Source organism: Phaethon lepturus, unplaced genomic scaffold (assembly GCF_000687285.1).
Source record: "Phaethon lepturus isolate BGI_N335 unplaced genomic scaffold, ASM68728v1 scaffold1467, whole genome shotgun sequence".
Classification (NCBI taxonomy): domain Eukaryota; kingdom Metazoa; phylum Chordata; class Aves; order Phaethontiformes; family Phaethontidae; genus Phaethon; species Phaethon lepturus.
In genome coordinates this window covers 1-25,367 of record NW_010549581.1, presented here as the reverse complement: position 1 = coordinate 25,367, position 25,367 = coordinate 1, and the positions used below count along the sequence as shown (strand labels likewise).

The 25,367-nt window shown below is 45.4% G+C and overlaps 1 protein-coding gene across 1 annotated transcript; it reads left to right on the top strand.

The window, feature by feature from the left end:
• The first annotated feature begins 13,150 nt into the window (after nt 1-13,150).
• FAM9A (family with sequence similarity 9, member A) lies at nt 13,151-18,323 on the top strand. Its single transcript, XM_010290287.1, has 2 exons — nt 13,151-13,316; nt 18,151-18,323. Exons 1-2 carry the CDS (start codon nt 13,151-13,153, stop codon nt 18,321-18,323), a joined length of 339 nt encoding a protein of 112 aa, XP_010288589.1.
• The last annotated feature ends 7,044 nt before the right edge of the window (nt 18,324-25,367 follow it).

Below are 25,367 nucleotides of genomic sequence, written 5' to 3'. Positions count from 1 at the left end.
AAATAACAGCTATAAATTTGATCTAGCACATTCCAATCAAATCTGTCATTATGTCAAACTCTTCAAGCCCCACAAAAGACTGTTGTTGTTTAACTCTGGCCAGCAACTAAGTACCACACAGCCACTTGCTCACTTCACCCTGGTGGGATGGGGGAGAGAATGGGAACAGTAAAAGAGTGAAAAAAGTGAGCATGACATCATATGGTAAGGAATATGCCTTTGGTAAGTTGGGGTTAGCTGTCCTGGCCGTGTCCCCTCCCAACTTCCAACACCCTGGCCTTTCCACTTCCATGTTCATGCCGTGCTCCCCTCTGTCCCAGGCACCTTTCTTACCCACTCCATGACCTCCCAATGCCTCTGTCCGTCTCTACGTTTGTGTGGCAGATGTTACATCAGCAGCATTGTCCCAGATGGGTCACCTGCATCTCCTTATACTCCTCCTCTGCTGCCAACATGACTGTGCCAGTTGTCTGATGCACTTTTTGACTTCATGGGCCCTTTTGCCCTGCCTCCCTTCTGCTGTTAAATCCTGTTCCTGGAAGAGAAGTGACAATCAGTCACTGTCCCCTCTGTGGTATCTCATCTGGACCTTCCTTAGCTGGATAGCTGGTGGGTACTGTCACCATCAACCCTGGCAGTGCTTGAAGTTTTCTCCTAGCACAGGGGCAGTTCTAGGTGTGCTTGGTATGTACCATGCTTCCTGAAGGAGAACAGCAACACTCAAAGTAACTCATGGGCAGTGTCCTGCTGGGAGAGCTGATTTGAAGGCAGGTCCTGAGGCTGGTCCAGGGGTTCTCTCCGTCCCTCAGCTCAGCCACAGGTCTCACACCTGGCCCCTTCCAGTAGGATTTTGGAAAGCCCGTTCCCAACTATTAGCACCAGGCCAAGGGCATGGGGCAGAAACAGCCCCTACCCCTGAGGTCCGCAGCCCCCAGCTGGTCTCTGCCCCCAAACTACTAAAACTTCCCAACAGGCTCTCTGCCTAAATGTGTTATCTTCAGTTTTATGAAAAGAAGCTATGTTTCCAGGTTCAGTAGTCTGACTAAGACTGTTAGAGGGCGATTTGGGCTTTGGCTCCAGAACAAAAGAATTTCCATTACACAGTCTTAGTCATCACCTCCATGATCATTGTTAGTGACCTGCAAAAGCTGCGTTATAAAAAAATATCACAGCTAACTAAAATTATCCCATCTTCCCCAAATCTTTGTTTTTCTCATACTCTCAGACTACCACAGTAATAATATAATTATTCTGTAATTGCCACTAATCTGAAACCCCTCCAAAGCATTATTCACTGACATGACTGACAGCACTATTGCTAAGTGAGAACCATCACTTGCCATGCACCCACCTTTTGCCTCTGTGACCAAGCACATCTACATGGATATCTCTGACTGACAGGAAAAGACCAGCATGAAAAAAAATCTTACATTGTCTTGCTAAGGAATTTATGATAGTGATATAGACAAGTTTAAGAGAAAGCAAGATAGCGGAAGAGGCAGAAAATGTGGTTGGTCTCAGCCATTTCTAATTTCAGAGGAATTTTCAAGGGTGTTTTTTTGTGTTTGGTTGGATTTTTTTAAATCACTGCAGAGCACAAGTGAAAAAACATACACCTGCATTTTAAGGAGAGATGTAAACTACAAGAGTAGAACTATCCAGCCTGTGTAATTGCACTTCTTTCTAGGATACATCACACCTTTTTTTTACATTTTAGTGGAGAACTTTAAATTAAAATCCCTAAATTCTGATAGGGAAATAGCAAAATGTCATCTGTATACCTTTGAAAAGAACAGTACATTGGAGGAAAACTGTTCATATAAACTGTAAATGACACATTTCCACCGTCAAAGGCTATAATTCTTTTGAGTAGCTTTGCCATCTTCATCTTCTTTGTCTTCACTTTCTTCTGATAACATAACTACCGTACCTCAATGTAACATTAAACTGTTCAAGCACTCTTGCAAGTTGTATGAAATCCAAAATGCCCTACTGTACTGGTTTTGGCTGAAATAAATTTCTTCATAGTAGCTTGTATGGGAATCTGTTTTAGATTTGTGCTGAAAATAGTGTTGATAACACATTAATGTTTTAGCTACTGCTGAGCAGTGCTTACACAGCACCAAAACCTTTTCTGCTCCTCACACTGCCCCATCAGCAAGAAAGTTGGAGGTGCACAGAAAGTTGGAAGCAGACAGAGCTGGAACAGCTGACCCCAACTGCCCAGAGGGATATTCCGTACCATATGAACTTCATGCTCAGAAATAAAACTGGAGGGCAGGTTGGCAGGGTGGGCACCACTCAGGGACTAGCTGAGCATTGGTTGTTTGGTGGTGAGCAACTGTTTTCATTTGCATTGCTTGTTTTTCTTGGGGTTTATTTTCCTTTCCCTGGTCATTTTTTTCTTTTTCTTACAATTACGTTTTAAATTTCTTTTTCATTATTAAATTGTTTTTAACTCAACCCATGAGTTTATTTGTCACTTTTACTTCCAATTCTCACCCTCATCCCACTGTGTTTTGTTATTACCATCATGTTAATCGCAGAATCATAGAATCATTTAGGTTAGAAAAGATCTTTAAGATCACCAAGTCCAACCACAATGATCCTGACAAACCTACAACCTTCAAAACCTGAAGACCAACTTATGCAAGACACATTCCAGAATTTACAATCAGCACAGAGGAGTGCATGTATCTATCTTGTTATGTCCTTGCCAAAACTGCAAGGTGACTTGTCATCAGTCTCAGTGACTAACAGCAGGCAAGACTCTCTAATCTGGCTTAGCTCAGGCAGGGTGGGCACCACTCAGGGACTAGCTGAGCATTGGTTGTTTGGTGGTGAGCAACTGTTTTCATTTGCATTGCTTGTTTTTCTTGGGGTTTATTTTCCTTTCCCTGGTCATTTTTTTCTTTTTCTTACAATTACGTTTTAAATTTCTTTTTCATTATTAAATTGTTTTTAACTCAACCCATGAGTTTATTTGTCACTTTTACTTCCAATTCTCACCCTCATCCCACTGTGTTTTGTTATTACCATCATGTTAATCGCAGAATCATAGAATCATTTAGGTTAGAAAAGATCTTTAAGATCACCAAGTCCAACCACAATGATCCTGACAAACCTACAACCTTCAAAACCTGAAGACCAACTTATGCAAGACACATTCCAGAATTTACAATCAGCACAGAGGAGTGCATGTATCTATCTTGTTATGTCCTTGCCAAAACTGCAAGGTGACTTGTCATCAGTCTCAGTGACTAACAGCAGGCAAGACTCTCTAATCTGGCTTAGCTCAGAAGCAGCTCCTAGGAAAAGAGCTATTTCAGAAAGTCATGCCTTCTTACTTTGGGGAGGTGTTTCGAGGCAATGTTTTTAATACTCTAGAATGGTAAGACTCATTCCAAGTCCTAGCTCTGCCACAAATTTCCTTCCCCCCACCTCTTTTAACCAAAAGGGTGGCACTTCTTTCAGAATGCAATATGTTACATGGGGTGTACAGACAGCCTGTGGAAAAATGAGAAATCAGTCTGCAATCACATCTATCCCCATTCCCTGTCACTCTAACACTCCTAGCACCCTCCTTTCCTTGCCATCAGTCAAGTCTCACCCAGTCTGCGCAACACATACAAGAGGATGACTTTGCCAGGTATTGCCCAAGTCATCTCCTATTTGAGTTCTGATCAGCTCAGCTACTGAACTAGTGCCCACAGCCTGCACTCTCCTTACATGCAGTCTTGCCCCTTCTGACCCACTCAGAGAGCTCCTACAAGGACCATCTCATTCATTGCCTTAATCACAACAGTCTCTTTAACACCCCGAAGCTGTTTCTGTCACTTCATTCATACAGTTAATATGGCCTTTCATGACTTAGCCTCTTCCCTTATATTATTTCCTTCTGTTATTTCCCACTGAGTACCAGGACGACGGCTCCTAATTACAGGTCCTGAGAGCAGCTTGCACCAACTGTCACCTGGTAAACATCAACAGGACCAACACTATCTTCTCCCATGGCCATCTCCACACTCAGGAGGAGCTGTTCACACATCCTGGCAGCCAGCCTTACTGCCTGAAAATCTTTGCCATGCTGCTCAAGGCCATGAAAACTGTCACACTACAGGTGTAAGCAGATCACCATTCCTCATTCTGAGTGACACTGCTCATTTCTGTGTGTTCCCACCTGCCCACAGCTATCTGTTGTCTTCAGTCTTGTAAGCATTTTGGAAAAGCACCTTTTTTTTTTTAATACCTCCTCTGATTGTGTAAGGATGAAAAATACCCAGTAGTTTGGTTCAATTCACCTGTTTAAGACAAGGCTGCTGGGTAGAAAACAGTCAAGAAAATTTAAAACCAGAGCTTACCTACACTCTCTCCTTGATTGGCATCTCTTTCTTCATCAGTTCTTTGCATTTCTTTAGTTCCTGGGGAGCACATATAAAGATTTTCCTGCTTAAAAGAAACAAGAAAGGTCAGTTACAAATACATGCAAAACCTGCCATTCACATACATGGTGTCCGCACAGTAGCATTACCAAGGCTCTGCATATATACAAAAAAGTAAATTAATGTACTATTTTGCTACACAGGAAGCAATTAAGAATTAGCTGAATACAATCATCTGTCTGTTACTACCAAACTCCAGTACAGGCTTCAGATTTTGAGCCCAACTCAAAGCGCTGGATAACCTGTCTCCTTGCCATTAGGCTGACTGCAGTATTGCACAACCCCTGGCTTCTCAAGCTGTTCCCCAGCAGACTCCTTCTGCCCACTCTGCTATAGGCTGCTATATGGTCTCCAGGAGCCATATTCTGGATCTGCTCTGGCATCTCCCATCAATGATCAGATCTCTGTATCAGAGATGGTCTCTCAGCACACTGTGCTCCTCTCACCTGCTCTTGTCTCTCTGCATTGTCCTCTCCTCATGTCCAGCCAATGGGTTTTGACCTTCATTCAGACTCTCCTTCATTTCATGGAAGTCAACAAGATGACCATGTTCTCCTGATCCTTGTCTTTTATGGGAACTTTGGTCTGGCAAACAGTACAGAAAATGACAATGTGATCGCCAAAACAGCAAGGCTTGCCCCAGAGGCAGGCAGGCTGAGATTTGCTGTTGTTCTGCAGGGAAGCACAGCACAAAGAAAACTTGTTGAGGTTTAACCATTAACAACTTTACTGGGCTTTTGCTGCCTTCTGCGGACCTCTTGGGTGTTGACATGCCGAACTTTGAAGACCCCTGGGTTTCCAGAAGGTTTATTTTGGTTGCACTAGATTATCAGTTAACACCTGCACTGCTGGACCCTTGTACACCTGAGCGTGCTCCTCACAGCTATGTAACGCTGTACCCTGTGGGAAGTGAGGCTTGCGGTGAGCAGTGCTGCACACATATGTGCTGAAAGATAGCACAATGGGAATATATATATGAGACTGGTCAGGAGAAAGTATTGTAACTGGGGAACGTGATGCCAGTTCAGTGTCTGCAGCAGGATCTGGCAGCCACATTACTGAGCAGCAACTCTGGAGACCATGAAGCAATGGGTACCCCTCACTCCAAGGACTCATTCTAGGTGACATCCCACTTCTTGCATCCTTGCCCTCCCTTTCCCCTTCAGATTTTCAGACTGTGGGAGTTGTCTTCTGAGGGTAATACTAGAAAATATACTAGATAAATACTAGAAAAATTGCCCCTTGCTGAACCACCACCATTTCCTCTGCTGAAACCACCCCAGGTTTGCACACAATGATGTACCGCAGTGGAAGCAGTTCACTCCCGTTCTGCTCTCTATATACCTCCTTGATGACTTGAATGAAATCTGCTCCTGGGGTCATCCCTGAGTCCACACCAGCCTCCTTGAAGAAGTTGACCATGGGCCACTTCTGTTTGTGCATGAGGTTAGACCACATGACAAGAGCCTGGGTTGCACAAAGAAAGGGGAGGTGCTACCCCTCCTCCAGGGCTGGCAGCTCTCTGGTGGTGAGCACTGAAAAAGGTTTGAAAACATCCTGAGAGCACCCTTACCCAGAGTCACCGTGCCAGCAAATGTGTCACCATCTGGGATAAAGCAGCATAACTCTACTGATCTGTTCTGTCTCCCATCTTCACCTTCTCCAAGCAAGGAGAGAGAAGAAAGAACCTGGCAAATTGCAGAACAGACAGAATTTAGTCATTTTCTCCTAGGAAAGAAAGCAAAACACCACAGAGGAGAACAACAAAAGAGCAATAAAAGGAATGGGGCCAGAGGGAGCATTGTATTTGGAACACCATTTAATTCTTGTTATAAGTTGGATAGAAGAGTAAATGTGCTTGTTGATGGAGAATGGTTTTTATGTCACACAGAACTACAGAGGCATCATTCATCTCGTACCAACATCCACTGCTGGTTTACAAAGACAACAATGCCTTTAGATGAACTGCAGGGTTTCTGAACAAAAACACTGACAGGTAACCAGTGAAGAAGAACACACCAACACAAACCAAAGTTAACACCTCCAGAGACCTTGTCCTCAAAATCAGGGCTTACCAGGAACATTTGCATTAAAGATTCTCTTTACCAGCACCAATTTTCATGCTGCTGGGAACCAAGGTGGAATTTACCTTTATGAAGAAGTAATAGTGTCCTGTCTGACACCTGAAACCATGTACAAGGATAGCACACAAGGAATTCAGCAGTGGTTCTCCAGTTGCTTGAGAAGTGTGCACGTCCAACAACTATTGCAGATATTGCACAACCTAAAGAGAGCTCAAGAAGGCTCAGAAATTATCCTGACATACTTTAGGAAACAGCTTGAGAAAACCCTTTTGGCAAACAGAGGCTACAGGTATAGAAATAAGATCTTTTTGTTTCACCAGAAATAGGTTTTCCCATTTCAACACTGAAGTGGTAGAAAACTGTCCTCAGCAAAATCAGCTCTTCACGAGCACAGTACATGCTTATCTTCCCACCAGAACTTTCCTCCTATCACAAGAGAAAGAAAAGGCATAGTGATTGCATTGGTTATTGTTAGATGTCTGCACTCAACAGTTATTGTCTGCAGACATGAACAACTTCCAGAAGAGTATCCTGCTGCATGAAATGTCCCTCTCCAAGCAAAGGGCATTGCTGTTGTATACATACTTTACTGATGTTCTTGCAAGAGAAACCTTCAAACCTTTTCAAGCACGCTGTCAGCACATTTAAGGCACAATGTATGGTAAACCTCCTGGATGCAGAAACCACGTTTTTACACCAGCAAAACAAGAACAGACCCTCTCCTCAAAAACAAAAAACAACTTCACAGAAGATTTCATGGCTCAGACATGCCTACACTACTTGAGCGATGTTTACTTGTGTAAGACAGTTTGTGTTTTCATGAAACTGCATGTTCAACTTGCAAGTACAGAGAAGACAGCGGGACATACGAGGACAGCTCCACAGAACAACAAACCCAAGACAGAGAATGGCAGCTCTGGACAGCCAGACAAGTGTCTGACCACTGTGGTGGCTGCCCGCATGAAAAGAAAGGAAGGCTTGCCAATACTTCTGAATGTAGCAGGAAGACAAATGTCTTGCTGGAGCAGAGCTCCAGAATGTAGCAGAGGGTAGCACCTGTTAAAAGAGAAGCCACTGCCTGAGCATTCACACACCAGTTGAGGAGCTACACACACACCACGCGAGACCTTAACTGCTAGGACCTGAGTCCCTTCAAAGTGGGTGACTCCAGTGAGCTGACGGGTGTCCGTTTCGACTCCTCACACACTTGCACAGTCACTCTCAGGCAATTCCTCTTCCCTCAGGCTCGACTCTAGGTTTTCTGAAGCAGAATCTCCAACATGACGTACACCAGATGAATTTATTAAGTGGTACAGTGGTGAAGAACAGCTCAAGCTGGGTGCCTCTGGAGAGAGACCTCGAACAAAAGAATCTCTGGGCAATTATACCCTTACAGTCTAAGGTTCAGTTCAATAGTAGTATTTGGGTCTGAGGTCTCCTTGTTCCTCAGTGGATCCTTTCACTGTCTCTAGGCAGGCCATTCTTTTTCTTTTCTCAAGGAGACAACTTCTGCTGATGGACGTGGATATCTTATCTTTCTAATTTACACTGGTTTTGGGGTCTTCCCTCATGTAACTAAGAGTTCAATATAAGTTCATCAGTATGTAGGTGAAAGATCACAGCCTGCAGCCTAAGGCTTTTTATTAATGCTATACAATGGATTCTGTCGGAAATAGGAAGTGACTCCTATTGACAGCACCCTTGCCAGTGCTAAAGAGACTACTCAAAACTCAAGCCCTGGAAACTCTCTTTCAGCTTTCTGCAATAGAAAGGCTGGAAGAACTGGAAGAAGGCAGCTCAGTCCTCAGCACTAAAAGCTGCATGGAATTTCCAAAATGGTTCATTGATCAACTTCAAAAATCCCAAAGAAGCCAACAGTCTGCCTCCATGGAGGTGTCCGGGACAGAGATAAAACCATCTCAAATCCATGTATATTAAACTCTTGTTACAGGTTTATTACATGGTCCCCTGAATGGCAGGACATACAGGGAAACTAGGGAAACAGTATACTCTCACAGAGAGATCAATACTGACATGCATCACCTTACATCATCAGGACAAGTACTGTTAATAGCTAGGAAGTTGAAAGAATTAAGAATTAGTGTTGCTCCACCAGGAACATCAGGACCTTAAGGAATCCCACCACAAATGACTGTCCAGAGCACCTCCTTGTTTCAGCTCACCACTGCACATGGGATGTGGCTTTTGACTTCTGGCCACAGGACTATTTCAGTTGGCAACTTCATATCTAGGAAGGTTAACCACCTCCAGGGTAGACAATTGCAGGAACAAAATGCTCATGTGACCTAAGGACTAATCTTGTCAAAGGTCTCCAACTATTCAAGAGGGTGGTAAAAATTTGCTTGCTTAGAAACAAATGGACAGTTTTCAAGTTCTGGATGATTCAAGTGTATTAGTTGTACACAAAGGGAAGGGGAGGGGAGGGGAGGCAAGGGGAAAAAAAGAGTATTCAAAAAACGTGTGCATGTGGCACTTCAGGACATGGTTTAGGGGGCATGGTGGTGTTGGGTTAATGGTTGGACTTGATGATCTTGAAGGTCCTTTCCAACCTTAGTGATTCTGTGATTCTGTGAAAAAAAGCTGTTTCATGACAATATGAAGGAACAGGAGGAAGCAAGGCTCTCATGCAAGTCACATATACACAGCTGTGGAAAACCTTCAAGAAAATTCTTTAAGTCAGAGGTGCAATCTCCACTATCCAATCTACATCCTCTTCTCCTCAGGTGCCAATATCTTTTTTTTTAACGTTCTCAGCTCCAGATCAGCCAGATGGCGCAATAGCACAGATTACATCACCCAGGCTCCCAAAGCCTCTGTGATGTTTTAGTGTGCTTCCATGATGATCCCATGCTCTCCCCAAGGCCACCTGGCAGCTGACACCACAACCCATGTTGCTGGATTTCCGCTGGCCCTCACCACTCTCCACACTCTGTGACTGAGAACAGCTGCAGCGGACAAGGTCATCCTCATCCCATTTCACTTCCACAGCTGAGACAGGTGAAGTAGAGGGACTCGTCCTGTGGAAGGTTTCACAGCTTCCGTGCCATAGTTTAGCATCAACGATGAGCTCCATTGGGTGTGATGGGAGTTTCAAAACAAGGCTTGAAGTACTTTCTACAGCAGAGAAATTATGTCAGGCTGTTCTTTTATTAAGAGCCAGAACCTATGCGGTGACAATCCTCCTCCTATCTCCCCCACTTACAGGAAAAGCAGCCCGCAAGGCAAATGACCCATCCAGGTCTGAGGCAAGCACAAGTCAGTTACTCTCTATGTGCTCTTTCTGTTACACTGGAAAAAAAAAGATAGAAAAGTTTGAGGTGATGAAAAATAAGACCTTTCCTGCCTGTCCCTCTTCACTCAAATGAATTGGGGTCAGGAAGCAAAGGTGCAAGGCAACGGTCTTTTACCCACACAAATGATGCTCATGCACATGAACAGTTGTCTGTATTTGAAAGTGTTTACAGGACCACACTTTTTCAAAGTTTTATTTCATATTCAAATTTCTGTAAATCAGTGAAAGAAGCAGCAGCAGCTTTGTTTCCTCTGAATACAGAATACCAACACCTAAAATGCTGCAAAGCAGTGTGCTTTAGTCCTGCTCATGTTGCACAGCTCCAAGACTTGGACACATGCCTGTGCTCAGCAATTCACCAAGAGCAGAAGAAAGGGGGTGGGATTCAGGACAAGTAGTTGGAGACTTAGGACAAAAGCCTAGAGTGAGCTGTAGGTTTGGCAGGGGAAAGGCAGAGATTTCCTGACTGTGCAAGGATGCTGGCTCACAGCTGATGCTTCAGAAAAAAAGGTTCCTAGGATGAGGAACAGGAAAAAGAAGAGGAAGAAGAACAGTAGGACAAACAGGAGGAAAAGGCAGAAGAAGAGGAAGAGGAAAAAGGGGAACAGAAGGATGAGAATAGAGAAAGAAAAGAAGGAGAAGGGAAAAAAGCAAGAGGAAGGACAGGAAGAGAAAGAGGATGAGGATGACACACAGAAAGAACAAGAAAGAAAGAGGACAGGAAACAGGAGTAGGATGAGTAGGAAGTGGAGCAGGAGGAAAATATAGAATATGAGTAGGAAGAAACAGAAGGATTAATATGAGGTAGAGGAACATGAATATGAGTAGGAGAAGAACCGGAAAAAAAAAAGGAGCATGAGAGAAAGGACGGAGGAGGACAAGGAGAAACATGAGCACAAGGAGAATGAGGAGAAAGCAAAGGTGGATGAAGAGCATAAGTAACAGGAAGAGAACAGCAAAAACAGTAGGAAAGGGAGGAGGAGGAAATGGAAGTCAAAAAGAAGAAGGAGGAGAAAAAGAGGAGGAATAACAGAAAGAGAAGAAATAAGATGAGGAACAAAAAGGATGAGAAGAAGAAGGTTGAACAGGAGGAGGTAGAATAGGAAGAAGAAGAGAAAGAAGAGGAGGAAGAGGAGGAAAAGGAAAAAGAGGAGGAAAAGAACAAGAAAAATGGGGGAGAGAGAAACAGGAGAAGAAGGAGGAGAACAGGAGGAGGAAGAGGATGAGAAGGTGGACAAGGAGGAGAAAGAATAACAAGAGGGGGAAGAACAAGATGAGAAACAAGGAGAAAAGAATAGGAAGATAAAGAGAAGAAGAGGAAGAGAAGGAGGAGAATTAAAAGGATAAAGATGACAGGAATAACAGGAAGATGAAAAGGAGGAGCAGGAAGACAATGAGGAGGAGATGGAAGAGGAAAACAAAGCAAAGGAGGAGGAACACGAACATGAAAGAGGAATAGGAGCAACAAGAAGAGGAGGAGAGGAAAAGAAGGAGGAGGAGGAACAGAAGAACAAGTGGATAAAGAGGATGAAGGCCAGAAGGAGGAACAGGGGGACAAGGAGGAACAACACAAGGAAGAGGAGGAACAGAAGGAGGACAATGAGGAACAGGAACAGGAGAAGGCAGAGGAGGCAGATGGAAAACAGAAGGAGCAGCAGGAGGAAGAGGCAGAAAAGGAGGACCAGCAGGAGGAAGAAGCGGAGGAGGAGGACAAAAAAGAGGAGGACTTGCCAACTGGGGGCAGTAGTCAGGGACATGAAGGTCCAGGTGATGTTCTCCTCAGTCGTGCCGGTGAGGAGCAAGGGTGTGAGGAGAAGGGCATTAATATAACAAGTCAGTAATTGGCTGTGGAACTGGTGTTGGTGACAGGTGACATGACCCTCTTTGCTGGTCAGCCTCTGCTGGGGAGAGGTTATCCACCTCGCTAAACGGGGCAAAGCTGTTTTCACCAATATGATGGCTGACCCAATAAGGAGGGTTTTAATCTGAGAATGATGGGGAAGGAGGGAGCAACCAGCATTCCTGTGAGAGAGTGACAGACAGGATCACTGAGCAAAGGGCAGGGGGTGATGTGACAGGAAGCGATCACCACATCAAGGGCCTAAAGGAGAGTCACCTCCAGCACTTGCATGTAAGCGAGGAAGTACCTACAAGACACCATTATGGAGAAACCACCCAAACCTTCTCTGAGAACTTAGCAGGCAAGCAGGCCTCTCTAAAATGCCTGTACACTAGTGCACACAGAATGGAGAATAAACATGAGGAGTTCTGTGTGCAGCTGCAGGCTACTATCTTGTTGGGATCACGGAGAAGCAGTGGGATGGCTACTATGGCTGGAAGGACATGCTGGACAGACGAGGCGGGGGGGAGTTGCCTTTTATTGTGAGAGAGCAGTTGGAGTGCATGGAGCTATCTCTGGGGATGGATGAGAAGCCAGCTGAAAGATTATGGGTTAGGATTAAAGACAGAACAGGTAAAGGTGACAGGTATAGTGTATGTCTGACCTGACAAGGAAGAACAAGTGGATCATGCTCTCTACATACAGAGAGGAGCAGCCTCAAGATTGCAGGCCCTGGTCCTCATGGGGCACTGCAACCACACCAATAGCTGCTAGAGGGACAACACAGCAAGACATAAGCAAACTTGGAGGTTCCTGGAGTGCACTGATGATAACTTCTTCCTCCAAGTAACAGAGGAGACAACAAGGAGAGATGCTCTGCTGGACTTCGTCTTCACCGACAAGGAATGGCTTGTTGGGGGTGTGAAGGATAAAGGCAGCCAGAGCTGCAGTGACAATGAGATGGTGGAGTTGAAGATTAAGTGCAGGGAGGAGGGTGAAAAGTAAGCTCACAACCCTGCACTTCAAGAAAGCAGCCTTTGGCCTCTTCAAAGATCTCCTTGGAAAAGCCCTATGAGATAAGGCCCTGGAGGGAAGGGGGATGGGGCCATGAAAGCTGGTTAATATTCTAGTATCACCTCTTCCAAGCTCAAGAAGATAAATATGAAGTCAGGCAAAAATGTTAAGAGGCCTGTGTGGATGAACAAGGGGCTCCTGGCCAAATTCTAATACAGAAACAGTGGTTACAGAGGATGGAAACAAGGACAGGTAACCTGGGAAAAACATGGAAACATTGTCTGAGCATCCAGGGACAAAGTCAGGAAAGCTAAAGCCCAAATGGAATTGAATCTGGCCAAGGAGGTGATCCAAAGACAGAAAGAAGAGCTTCTTAAGTACACAGGAGACAAAGGATCAAACTAGGGAAAATGTGGGCCCATTGCACAATGAGGCAGGGGACCTGGTTACATAGGACATGGAAAAAGCTGAGGCAAGGAATGCCACCTTTGCCTCAGTTTTTACTAGCAAGACCAGCCTTCAGGAATCCCAGGTCCCAGAGCTGGGGAAAGGCTGGAGCAAGAAAGGTGTACCCTTGGTGGAAGAGGAGCAAGTCAGAGAATACTTAAGGAAACTAGACATACGTAAGTCCAAAGGCCCTCTGATGTTATGCACCCACGAGTGCTGAGGAAACTGTCTCATGTCATTGTGTGGCTACTCCCGATAATCTGATCTATCACGGTGACTGGGAGAAGTGCCAGAAGCCTGCACTAAAGCAAATGTTACCCATATCTTCAAGAAGGGCAAGAAGGAGGACCCAGGGAACTATGAGATGGTCAATCCCACCTCAGTCCCTGGAAAGGTGATGCAGCAACTAATCCTGGAAACAATTTCCAGGTGCTTGAATGACAAAGAAAAAAAAAAAATCATCAGGAGTAGCCAGCATGGCTTCACCAAGGGGAGGTCATGTTTGACCAGCTTGATAAACTTCCATGATGAAATGACTGACGTGCTAGATGAGGGGAAGCAGTGGATATTGTCTACTTGGACTTCAGTAAGGCTGGATAAATGGGCTGGCAGGAACCTCGTAAAGTTACAACAAGGACAGGCAATATGCCCTGCACCCAGGGAGGAACAACCCCATGCACCAATATATGCTGGGGGCCTGGAAAGCAGCACAGCAGAATAGGCCCTGGCGGTCCTGGTGGACACCAGGTTGGCTATGAATGAACAATGTGCCCTTGCTGCAAGTAAGGCAGATGGTATCCTGGGCTGAATTAGGCAAAGTATTGCCAGCAGGTTGAGGGAGGATAACTGCTCCTTCCCCTCTCTCCTCAGCACTGGTGAGGCCACACCTGGCATGCTGTGTCCAGTTCTGAGTTCTGCAATACAAGAGAGCCATAGACCTACTGTAGACAATCCAATGAAGGATCACAGAGATGATGAGTGGACTGGAGCACCTCACATATGAGGAAAGGATGATAGACCTGGGACTGTTTAGACTGGAGAAGACAAGATTCAGAGGGGGATCTTATTAATGTATTTAAATACTTGAAAGGAGAGTACAAAGAGGACAGAGCTTTTTTCAGTGGTGCCCAGTGACAGGGGCACAAACTGAAACACAGGAGGTTTCTTCTGGAAACACTTTTACACTGGGAGGGTGACTAAGCACTGGCACAAGTTACCCAGGGAAGTTGTGGGGTCTCCATCCTTAGAGATATTAAAAGCTGTCTGGACACGGTCTTGAGAAACTGGCTGTAGGTAGTCCTGGTTGAGTATGGAGGTTGGACCAGATGATCTCAGAGGTCCTATCCAACCTGAACTATTCTGTGATGCTGAGGTAAATGAACAATAAAATGACAAGGAAGTGGAGGAACAACTGGAGGAAAGGAATAGGAGGATAAAAACCCAGGATGAGGTAAAGAAAGAAAAAATCAGAGGAGAAAAAGGAGGATGAAACAGGAGGAAGAGGAGGTGGAGAGCAAGGGAGGAAAAAAACAACCAAGATTTCAAAAAGAAGGAGAAAAAGCAATAGAGGAACAGGAAAAGGAGAAACAGGAAGAGGAGGAGGAAGAAAAGGAGGAACAGGATGACGACAAACAAGAAGAATGGGAGGAATAACTGGAAGAACTTGAGGAAAAGGGAGAAGAGGAAAAAGGAGAAAGAAGAGGAACAGAATGAACAGGAGGAGGAAGATAAAAAATATGGCAGAACAGGAGGAAGATGAGGAGGAGCAAGAGGAAGGATAGGAGAAACAGTAGGAGGATGAAAAAGAATAGGAGGACAAGAAGAAGGAACAAGACAAAGAATAATTACATGAAGAAGAAGAAAAGGAGGAGGAGGAAGATGAAGTGGAGGAGGAAGAGGAGGAGGATGATGACGACTTAGACAAACATGAACAGCGACAGCAGGAAGATAAACAGGAGGAACAGCAGGAAGTGGAGAAGGAAGAGGAGCAGGAAGAACAGGAGGACATGGAGGAAACAAGGAGGAACAAGAGGAAGACATATGAAAATGGAAGAGGAACAGTAGGAAAACAAAAGGGAGAAGGAACTACATGTGGAACAGGAGGGAGGAAAAAAGAAAGGAAAAGGATGAGCAAGAGAATGGGGAAGAGGAGGAAATGGCTGAAGAAGAGTCAATAGAAAGAAGGAAGAGGCGAAAAAAGGTGGAACAGAAGGAAGAGCAAGATGAGAAAAAGAAAAAGAGAAGGAATACAAACAAGAATAGAAGAAGATGAGGGAATATGTGGAGGAAAAGAAAATAAAGAAGGAGGAAGAGGAGGATGAAGAAGAAGAAGAGAAGGAAAAGGGCAATGATGAGGACAAGGAAGAACGATAAGAGAAACAGGAGGAGGAGGATTAAGAAAAGGAGGAAAAAGAGGAGGAGAAGGAAAGGCTGGCGGAGAGCAGGAACTGGTCTAACCAGAGGAAATAAAGCAAAAGGAAGAAGAGAAGGAACAGGTGGAATGGGAGGAACAGGAGGAGGAAGAAGAGGAGCAACAAAAGGAGCATGATGGAACAGGACAAAGAAAAAAGGAACAGGAAGAGTTGAGGAAAAGAAACAGGAGGATGAAAAAAGACAGGAGGATGAGGAAAAGGGAGAGGAGAGAGCAGAGGAGGAGGAACAGGAGAAGGAAAAAGAGGAAAAGAAGCAGGAGGAAGAGGAGGAGGAAGAAGAAGAGGAGGAACAGAAGGAACAAGAGGAGGAGAAGTTGGAAAAAATGGCTGAGGAAAAGAACGAGAAGGAGAAAGAAAAGGAGGAAGATGAGCAGAAGAATGACGCAGAATAGGAGAAAGACGAGGAGGAAAATGACGAAGAGGTAGAACAGAACAGGAGGAGAATAAACAAGTACGAGGAGGAAGAACAGAAGGAAGTGAAAGAAGAGGAGGATGGGGAAGTGTAGGAGGAAGAAGATGACGGAAGAGAAGTATGAAAAGGAGGAAGATAAAAAGGATAAAGAGGAACAGAAAGAGGGAGGGAAGCTGAGGAAAAGGATCAGGAGAAGCAGGAAGAAGAGGAGGAATACAAGGAGAAAAGAAATGGATTAGTAATAGGAGGAAGAACAGCAGGAGGGAGAACAGCAGGAGAATGAGAAGAAAAGGAGGAGGATAGAGAGGAGGAATAGCGGGATGAGGAACAGGAGGAAGACAATAAGAAGGAGGAAGAACAGAAGGAGATAGAGGAGAAAAAACGGCAAAAGGAGGAACAAGAGGAACAGGAAGACTTAGAGGAACAGGTTGAGGAGGAAAAGTGGGAAGAGGAGCACATCAAGAAAGAGAAGGAGGAAGAGGTGGAGAAAGATGAAAAACAAGAGTAGAAGGAGGTGCAGGAGGAAGTAACATCAAAGGAGGAGGAAAAGGATAAAGAAGAGAAGAAGGAGAAAGAGGAGAAGAAAGATGACAAAGAAGAACATGATGAATAAGAAAAATAGAAGGAACAGGAGGAGGACTAAGAACTGGAGGAAGAACAGGAAGAAGGACAGTAGGAGGAACAGAAGGAGAGGCAGGAAGGAGAACAGAAGGAAAAGGAAGAGGACCAAGAGGAAGAGGAGGAAGAAGACAGGAAGAAAAGGATGACAAGGAGAATAAGGAAAAGGATGAGAAAGAAAAAAAAGAACAGGAGGAACAGGAGGTGAAAAAGGAGGAGGAACAAGAGGAGAAAAAGGATGAACAGAAGGAGGAGGAAATGGAGGAAGATCAGGAAAAGAGGAGAAGGAGGTGTGACAGTGAGAAAGAGACTTCACTGTAAGGTTCAAATTAACAATTTAATTGAACTTCACTCACAGGTCCAATGTGCCACTATTGCAGGGGTTTTATGGATACAATGGAGGAATGCACTATTGCAATAAAAAAAAAATTCATAGAATACACTATTACAACCTATGAGTGATTTCCAGAGTGTACTAACATAAACCACAAGCACGCTAGATATTAATACCTTAAAAAAGTGCACTACTCGCGATCTTAAAGCATGCCAAATACCATAGGTATGTTTCTTAATCACTTACCCTCTCTTCCAGGTAAGGCCTCCTAACCCCTGGGAAGTTACCTTGTACAGGGAGGAAGAATCTCCTACACGCCAGCTGTATCATTGGAAAAAGATTCCCCCATTTTCTACCCAAACTTTATGGGTTTTATTTCCTGATTTGATGGGTGGACAGGATTATGCCCGAGTGGATTATACTATCTGGAATGTTTATCTTTGGTGGTGTGAAGTTCACCTAATTAGTCTGTATTGCTAATTTTGTGATGTCTAGTACAGGAAGTTACTGAATAGTGGTGGAATGCTGCTCAGGGCATTTTGTTTGTTAAGGTATTATTCAAGGCTCCTTTTGGGTTTCAGTTCTTATCAAGATGCAGTGTTCAGGCAACCTCGGTCTGAGCCATTTACGCAGCTTTCTCCAAGTCATCTTTGCATAGATAAGGATCTGTCAAGGTGAGATGAAGCTGAGTCAAATTTCAACTCCCTGCATTTCACCTTTGTGCTCTGAAACTTGTTTAGCCAGGTGATCCCATACAGGGGGAGAAGGAAGAGGAAAAGGAAGAGAAGTTATAGGAAGAAGAGTAAAATGAAAATAAGGAGTAGGAGGAAAAAGAATAGGAGGAAGGACAAAAGGAACAGGAAGAACAGATTGAGAAGGAGTGAGAACAGGAGGAGGAAGTGATGAAGGAGAGGATGAAGATAGAAAGGAGAAGGAGACAAGAGGAGGAGGAAGAGGAATAAGAGAGTAGTAAATAGATAAACCAGTGGAAAAACAGCAAAAAAGGTATGAACAGAGGAGGAAAAGGAGGTAGAGGAACAGGAGGAACAGGAAATGAAGGCAGAAGAGGAGGAGAAGAAGGATAAAGAGGAAGATGAGAAGGAAGAAGAAAGACAGAAGCATCAGAAAGAATAAGATGAGGAGGAGGAAAACAGAGGAAAAGGCGAAGTAGGTAGAACAGAAGCAATACAAAGAACAGGACAAGGAAAATGAAGGGAAGCAGGATCATGAGGAGGACAAGAAAAAGAAGGCAAAGGAGAAAGAAGAACAGAAGGAGGATAAGGAGGAGGAGGAACACAAGGAGGACAGAGAAGAGGGAAACAAAGAAGTAGAGGAAGAACGTGAAGAAGTGGAGGAAAAAGAAGAGGAAGAGCAGGCTGAAGACTAGGAGAAACAAGAAGAACAAAAGGAGGAGGGGTTGGAGGAAGAAAAGGAGGAGGAGGAATAAAAAGACAAGGAGAAAAAGGAAAAGTAAGAGCATGAGGAGGAAAAGGAGGTGGATAATGAGGAAAAACAGGAGGAAGAGGAGGAAGAACAGGAGCAACAAGATGAGGAGGAGCAGGAGGAAAAGAAAAAGAAAGAAATAGGAGAAAGAGGAGGGGAGAAATAAGAAGGAACAGGAGAAGGAAGAATAGGAGGTGGAGGAAGAGAAGGAAAATAAGGAGGAACAGGAGGACAAGAAGAAAATCCAGGAGGAATAACATGAGGAAGAGGAAGAAGAACAGAAAGAACAGGTGGAGGAGGAGGAGGAAGAACAGCAGGAGGAGGTGGAAAAAGAGGATGAAGTACCAGAGAAGGAAGAACAGGAGGAAGAAAACGAGGTGGAAAAGGAAAAACATGAGGAAGAAGACAGCAACAGAGAATTAGTAGAATCATAGAATCATTTAGGTTGGCAGAGACCCTTAAGATCATGAAGTCCAATGGTTAACCTAAAACTACCAAGACCACCACTAAACCATGTCCCTAAGTGCCACATCTACACATCTAAATACCTCCAGGGAGGGATGGTGACCCACCACTTCCCTGGGCAGCCTGGTCCAATGCCTGATAACCCTTTTGGTGAAGAAATTTTTCCTAATATCCAATTTAAACCTCCCCTGGCACAACTTGAGGCTCTTTCCTCTCATCCTATCTCTTGTTACTTGGGAAAAGAAACCAACACCCACCTCGTTACAACCTCCTTTCAGGTAGTTGTAGAGGATGATAAGGGCTACCCTCAGCTTCCTTGTCTCCAGGCTAAACAAGCCCAGTTCCCTCAACTGCTCATCATAAATATTGTTCTCTAGACCCTTCATCAGCTTCGTTGCTCTTCTTTGGACATGCTCCAGCACGTCAATGTCTTTCTCATAGTGAGGGGCCAAAACTGAACACAGCATTAAAAGTGTGGTCTCACCAGTGCTAAGTACAGGGGGACAATCACTTCCCTAGTCCTGCTGGCCACGCTATTTCTGCACCCACACGCTAGGATGCTATTTGCCTCCTTGGCCACCTGGCAACACTACCAGCTCATAGTCAACTGACTGTCGACCAACACCGCCAGGTCCTTTTCCGCTGGGCAGCTCTCCAGTGACTCTTCCCCAAGCCTGTAGCATTGCTTACGGTTGTTATGACCCAAGTTCAGGACCCAGCACTTAGCCTTGTGGAATCTCATATAATTGGCAAGGAGAAAATGCAAGAGAAGGATGAGGAGAAACAAAAAGAAATGGATGAGAAGTTGGATGAGAAGGTGAAGAGGAGGAGGAGAAGGAGGAACATAGAGGAGAAGGAAGATGAGGCGAAGAGGGAAAAACAGGATGATGAAAAGGAATGGAGGGAGATGAGAAATGACCATGAGAAGGATGAGGAGGTGGAGGAGGAACAGAAGAAATAGGAAAAGGAACAGGAAAAAGAAAAGGAAGAGGAGGTGAAGAAGGAGAAGGAAAAAAAAGGAGGAGGGACAGGAGGGTGAGGGGGTAAGGAAAGAAGCAGAGCCTCCTCTGGAAAAGTAACAGGAAGAAAATTAAGAACAGTAAGAGCAGAAGGAGGAGGTATAACAGGAGGAAGAACAGAAGGAGAAGGAAAAAGAGGAATATGAGGTAGGAGAAGATGAAGAGCAGGAGGAGGAGGGTGAAGAACAGGAAGAGAAAGAAGGAGAAGGAGGAGGAAGAGGAAGAAGCAGAAGAAGAGAAGTTGTGAAAAGACCGGAATGACCAGGAGGAGAAGGATAAAGAAGAAGAGGGTAAACAGAATAACAGGAAGAGGAGGAAGAAAACCAGAAGGAAATAGGGGGAGGATGAGTTGGAGGAGAAGAAGGAGGGGTATAAGGAGAAGGACTATGAAGAACAAGAAGAAGAGGAATTGGATGAACATGCAGAGGCGGATGAGGAGGAGAAAGAGAAGAATGAGGAATAGGAAGAAGTGGAGGAAGAACTGAATGAAGACAAAAAAGAGGAGAAAGAAAAAGAACAGGAGGAGGAGGAAGAACCATAGGAAGAAGAGGTGGAAGAAGATGAGAAAGAACAATTAACAGGAAGAACAAGAGCAGGAAGAGGAGAAGTATGAGGAAGAACATAAAAAGGAAAAGAAGAAAGGATAAGAGGAGGAAGAGGAAGAAAAGGAGGTAGAGAAAGAAGAAATGGAGGAAGAGAATGAAGAGGAGGGGAAACAAGAGGAAGAAGAAGAGCAGGAGGAGGAACAAGGGGAAGAGGAACAGGATAAGAGGGGGAAGAGGAGAAGGAGGAGAAGGGGGTTGATGGGGAAAAGGAAGAAGAACGGGGGGAGGAAGAACAGGGGAAGAACAGGAGAAAGAATAGGAGGTGGAGGAACGGGAGGAGGAGGATGAAGAACAAGATGAAGAAGAACAGAAGAAGGAGGAAGAGTAAGAACTGGAAGAGTAAGAAGGTGAAAAACAGGAGGAAGAACAGGAGAAAGAGGATGATGATGAAGAACCAGAGGAGGAAAAGGAGGAAGAAGAACAGGGAGAAGGAAGAGAAGGTGGAAGAGAAGGAGGAAGAGGAAACACCTCCAAATTCACTCTAATGTCAGCACAGCAAAAATCTTGGATGGAGCTCCTGCTACACCCATTTGTCCATGAGCATTCACTAAATCCAAGCCTACTGGTGAAGCTGTGTATTGGGTCTGGCTGAGATGGTGTTAATTTTCCCCATAGTATCTCTCATAGTGCTGTGCTGTGTGTTGGTAGCTAGAAAGGTGTTGATAACACACCAGTATTTTGGCTACTGCTGAGCAGTGCTCGCACAGCATCCAAGATGGACGTGATGATCTTAAAGGTCTTTTCCAACCTTAATGATTCTATGATTCTAAGGCTGTCTCTCCAACATTCCCCCCTCTGCTGGATCAGTAGGCTGCGGGTGGGCAAGATCTTGGGAGGGGCCATAGCCAGGACAGCTGACCCAAACTGGCCAAAAGAATATTCCATACCATATGACATCAGCTCAGCAATAAAAGCTAAGAGAAAGGAGGAGTGGGGGCATTTCTTTTTTCAACATTTGTCTTCTGAAGTAACCGCTACACACTGTGACACTGCTTCCTGGGAAGTGGTTGACCATCCACCAGCTGATGGGAAGTAGAGAATAAATTTTTGTTTTCTTTTGCTTCTGCGCTCAGCCTTTGCGTTTTGTTTATTAAGCTGCCTTTATCTTGACCTACGTGTTTGGTTATTTTTTTTGCCATCCTAATTTCTTCCCCCCATCCTGCTGAGGAGGGGAATGATACAGTGGCTTGGTGGGACCTGCTGTCCAGCCAAGGTCAACCCACCAAAAGCTGTTACTCACAGTAGTCATTCTGCGTTGTGGCCATCACTCCTCTCAGGAACAGACAGGAAAGCTCTGGATGACAAAGGCTGTCAGGATGCGCTCCAGAAACAGAAGATCAGTGCAAGAAGATCCCCATCACCTAATAGCATAGAAATAAATCTAGCTCAGTGAAATGATTATTGAAAACGAAACACACAGAACAGCATCCACCATCAAAATTCTTTCAGTGGTAATTTCAACTGCTGCAGAGCTGCAGGCTGACAACCTTACCATCACTGTCACAGTGCCCCAAAAGAAATAATAACTGGCAAACAATGACTCTAGCTAGAGTCAACATAGCCCCTAGCTAGCTAGCCTTTAACAGTAGAATAGTTTAGCATACATCTCTGGAGGTATAGACCAGCCTCTACGTATATCCTGTGTCTACCTACTCGATGACCTGTCCAGAAAGTCAAATTATAATTACCTTTAATAAAAGATGGAACTGAGGGGAAGGGGAGAGAAAGAAATAATTTGTTGGAAAAATGGGAAAGTGTAGGCACACAATTAAAAGAGAAAGGAGCCCAGTTATGCCAAAGGCCAGGTCAGCCTGACTCACTTTCGCTGGCAAAAAGTTACACAGCATGGAGGAAAAAAACCCGACTTTGGTGCTGGGATGCACACAAATGTCTGAGTTCAGATCTAAAATAGCAGAAAAACCTTGACATGTCTCCTTTTCACTGTCTTCATACCTGTGTGTATGCTGTGGCTTCCTTGTTTCCGTGAAGTCTCTTCTTAATAGGAGGAGACTAACAGGGAACTGGCTTCTTGCCCAGTTCATGTGCCATGAAGAGAAACAGTTTTAATCACTAAGTGGGTAGCAAATAACTGCATATGCAGAAACAAAGGGGCAGCTGCACCTCAGCTTGAGAGATGCCTGAAGCTGCCCTGAGCCCCAGGTGATCTTGGCTTTCCAGTGTTTTCTTTGCTCTGAAGCCCTGTGGGGCCTGTCGGTGCTGGGGAGCCCCAGGGACAGTGGTCAGCCCCCATGGGGTGAGTGATGAGGGCTCTGTTGTTCCTTCTGACCACATGGGGTGCCCTGGGCTATGCCAGGAGAGAGCATCACTTGTCCTCATCACCTGGGGGAAGGTGAGGCCTGAGGAAGGCCCTGGGTGCTAGGCTCAGCACGGACGATGTGACTGGGGCAAAGCCCTGGCTCCTGCCATGTTCCAGCCTGGCCAATGTGAAAGGCTCCCATCATGCAGCTCCTCCTTCCCAGGGCTGTGGCTGTCAGCAGACAGACTCACATTTTCAGAAAAACTTGCTGATCCAGAGCAAATGCAGGGAAACACCCCTCCTGCCATCTCCCCACCTGTTCTGTCCACTTCCCCTCCTTCTCCTCCCCTCCACTGCCTTCCCCCCTTCCCTTTCCTCCCTCCCTGAGCAGGCCAAGTCCCCATGAGATTACTTAGGGATGGCAGATCTGAGTGCACACCTTGCACTGCTGAGAGAACAGCTCCAGATGCAATGGCCCTTCTTGCAGGCCATCCCTCTGGATGGAGAGGAGAGCTGTGGTTTAGAGGGGCAGTGGGCCCTGGGCAGCTTTGTGAGGAAGGGCTGGGGCTGCCTGTGCCCTCCCGGCAACAGCAGTGCCATTGGCCACAGCTGAGCCAATCAGTGCAGCCACAGGTGGCCTGTCAGTCATAGCTGGCCTGAGACTGTGCCGGATGAGGCTGAGGCCAAGTGGCTTGAGGAGATTGTCTGAAAGATGGGCTGGGGGCACCTGGAGCAATGCAGGGGACCAGAGTTGGGGCTGGGGCCAGGCCAGGACCAGAGGTGCTGCAGGCACAGGAGCAGGTATCTCCCAGTGTGGACAGGCCGGGGGGGAATGACCTGGAGACCTCACTACCCACAAGCCCACCATGGCGCAGTTCACCAGTCCTGGCCCCTAGTGTTCTGCCCCAGGGACAATCCCGTAAGTCAGGGTCAGAGTGGTTCCTGCTGCTGCCCCGAGGGTCGCCAGCCTGAGCACTGACATCTGGAGGTTGGTGTTTCATGGCCACAGGCCAGGGGAAGGTAGAGTTGCCTCCTCTCTAACAGGCGTCTCCAAGATTTGGAGCAGGCATGTTCTGGTGAGGACAGACCAGGTGCCTTTGCTGTCCCCAGGCCTTCATGGGGGTTCATGCTCATGGACAACCACTTCTCTATTGACAGCCTTTCATAAATGGGGATTTCCAGACATGGAAGTTGTTTCTATCTCCTGGTGAGAGCACACAGTGGGGCTTTGTTTTCAGAGAAGCAAGTGGGGAGTGCGCCTGATCGGATGCAGCTCCTTTGGCAGACGCTTGTGCTCCTCTCTTGGCCCTGAGGTCTGATATGTGCCTTTCCCCCCACCCAGCTGTGCTGCTGGCTCTTGGGAAATGGAGTACAGAGAGCGGATGGTTTTACCACAGCCAGGAAGTTGCAGTCAATCTGTCAGGGATTTTTTTACTTCCTGGTTCCTGCAGTAACAAGGGTTTTTTAAAATTATGTGTTTTCCAAGGCAACTTCACCAGGCAGCTTTTAGTTCTGATTGCTCCTTGTGCAGATTGTACTTGTCCTTAGCCTGGCGCGCAGTACCTTTCAGATGAGTAATGGGCCTATTCCAGAGTAAAGTGAGCAATCAGGATCCCAAGGCTGTTTTAAGGCAATCGGGTAAAAATGTGAGGTTAGAACTGTCTGCGTTGCTTACCCTTTTGATTGCAGTGCTCCCCTCTAATTCTCTGTAATACTCGACTCCCACCAGGTTTAAATTTCTGTAAATTGATGTGACACTTTGCAACTGTTTCTATCTGATTCTTCACAAATTTGAAAATTCCCTGTTCAGGTCTCTCTACTTCTCCCACTGGCCTATAAAACTGTATTCGACAGCAGGAGCTGCACAGTCTGTATTTCCTGCCTGCGGTGAGGAAAATATGGACATGAAAAAGAAATAGACACCGATTCTGAAAAGACCCTTATGCTGGTTTTGGCTGGGATAGAGTTAATTTTCTTCCTGATACCTAGTATGGGGTTACATTTTGGATTTGTGCTGAAAATGGTGTTCATAATACAGGGATGTTTTAGTTACTGCCGAGCAGCACGTAGACAGAGTCAAGGTCTTTACTGCTTCTCGCACAACCCCAGCAGCAAGTGAGCCAGGGATGCACAAGAAGTTGGGAGGGGACACGGCCAGGACAGCTAACCCCAACTTACCAAAGGCATATTCCTTACCATATGATGTCATGCTCACTTTTTTCACTCTTTTACTGTTCCCATTCTCTCCCCCATCCCACCAGGGTGAAGTGAGCAAGTGGCTGTGTGGTACTTAGTTGCTGGCCAGAGTTAAACAACAACAGTCTTTTGTGGGGCTTGAAGAGTTTGACATAATGACAGATTTGATTGGAATGTGCTAGATCAAATTTATAGCTGTTATTTCTGTCTAGCTATTAATGGGCAGGCTTCTGTGCTTGCCGTGGAGCTTGCTTGCCTTACCATGTATTAGAGTCTAGTGCTCTTTTGTGTCTGCTTTTTGCTTTTGCTGCTTGCAGTATCACTGTACTGCTTACCACTTACCCTGCTGAGCCTGGGAACATTTTGTAACAGCTATGGTGATGTGCCTGGGCTGGCAGATGGTCAGGGCGTCCACGCCACACACACTGCATGAGCATGTTTCATTG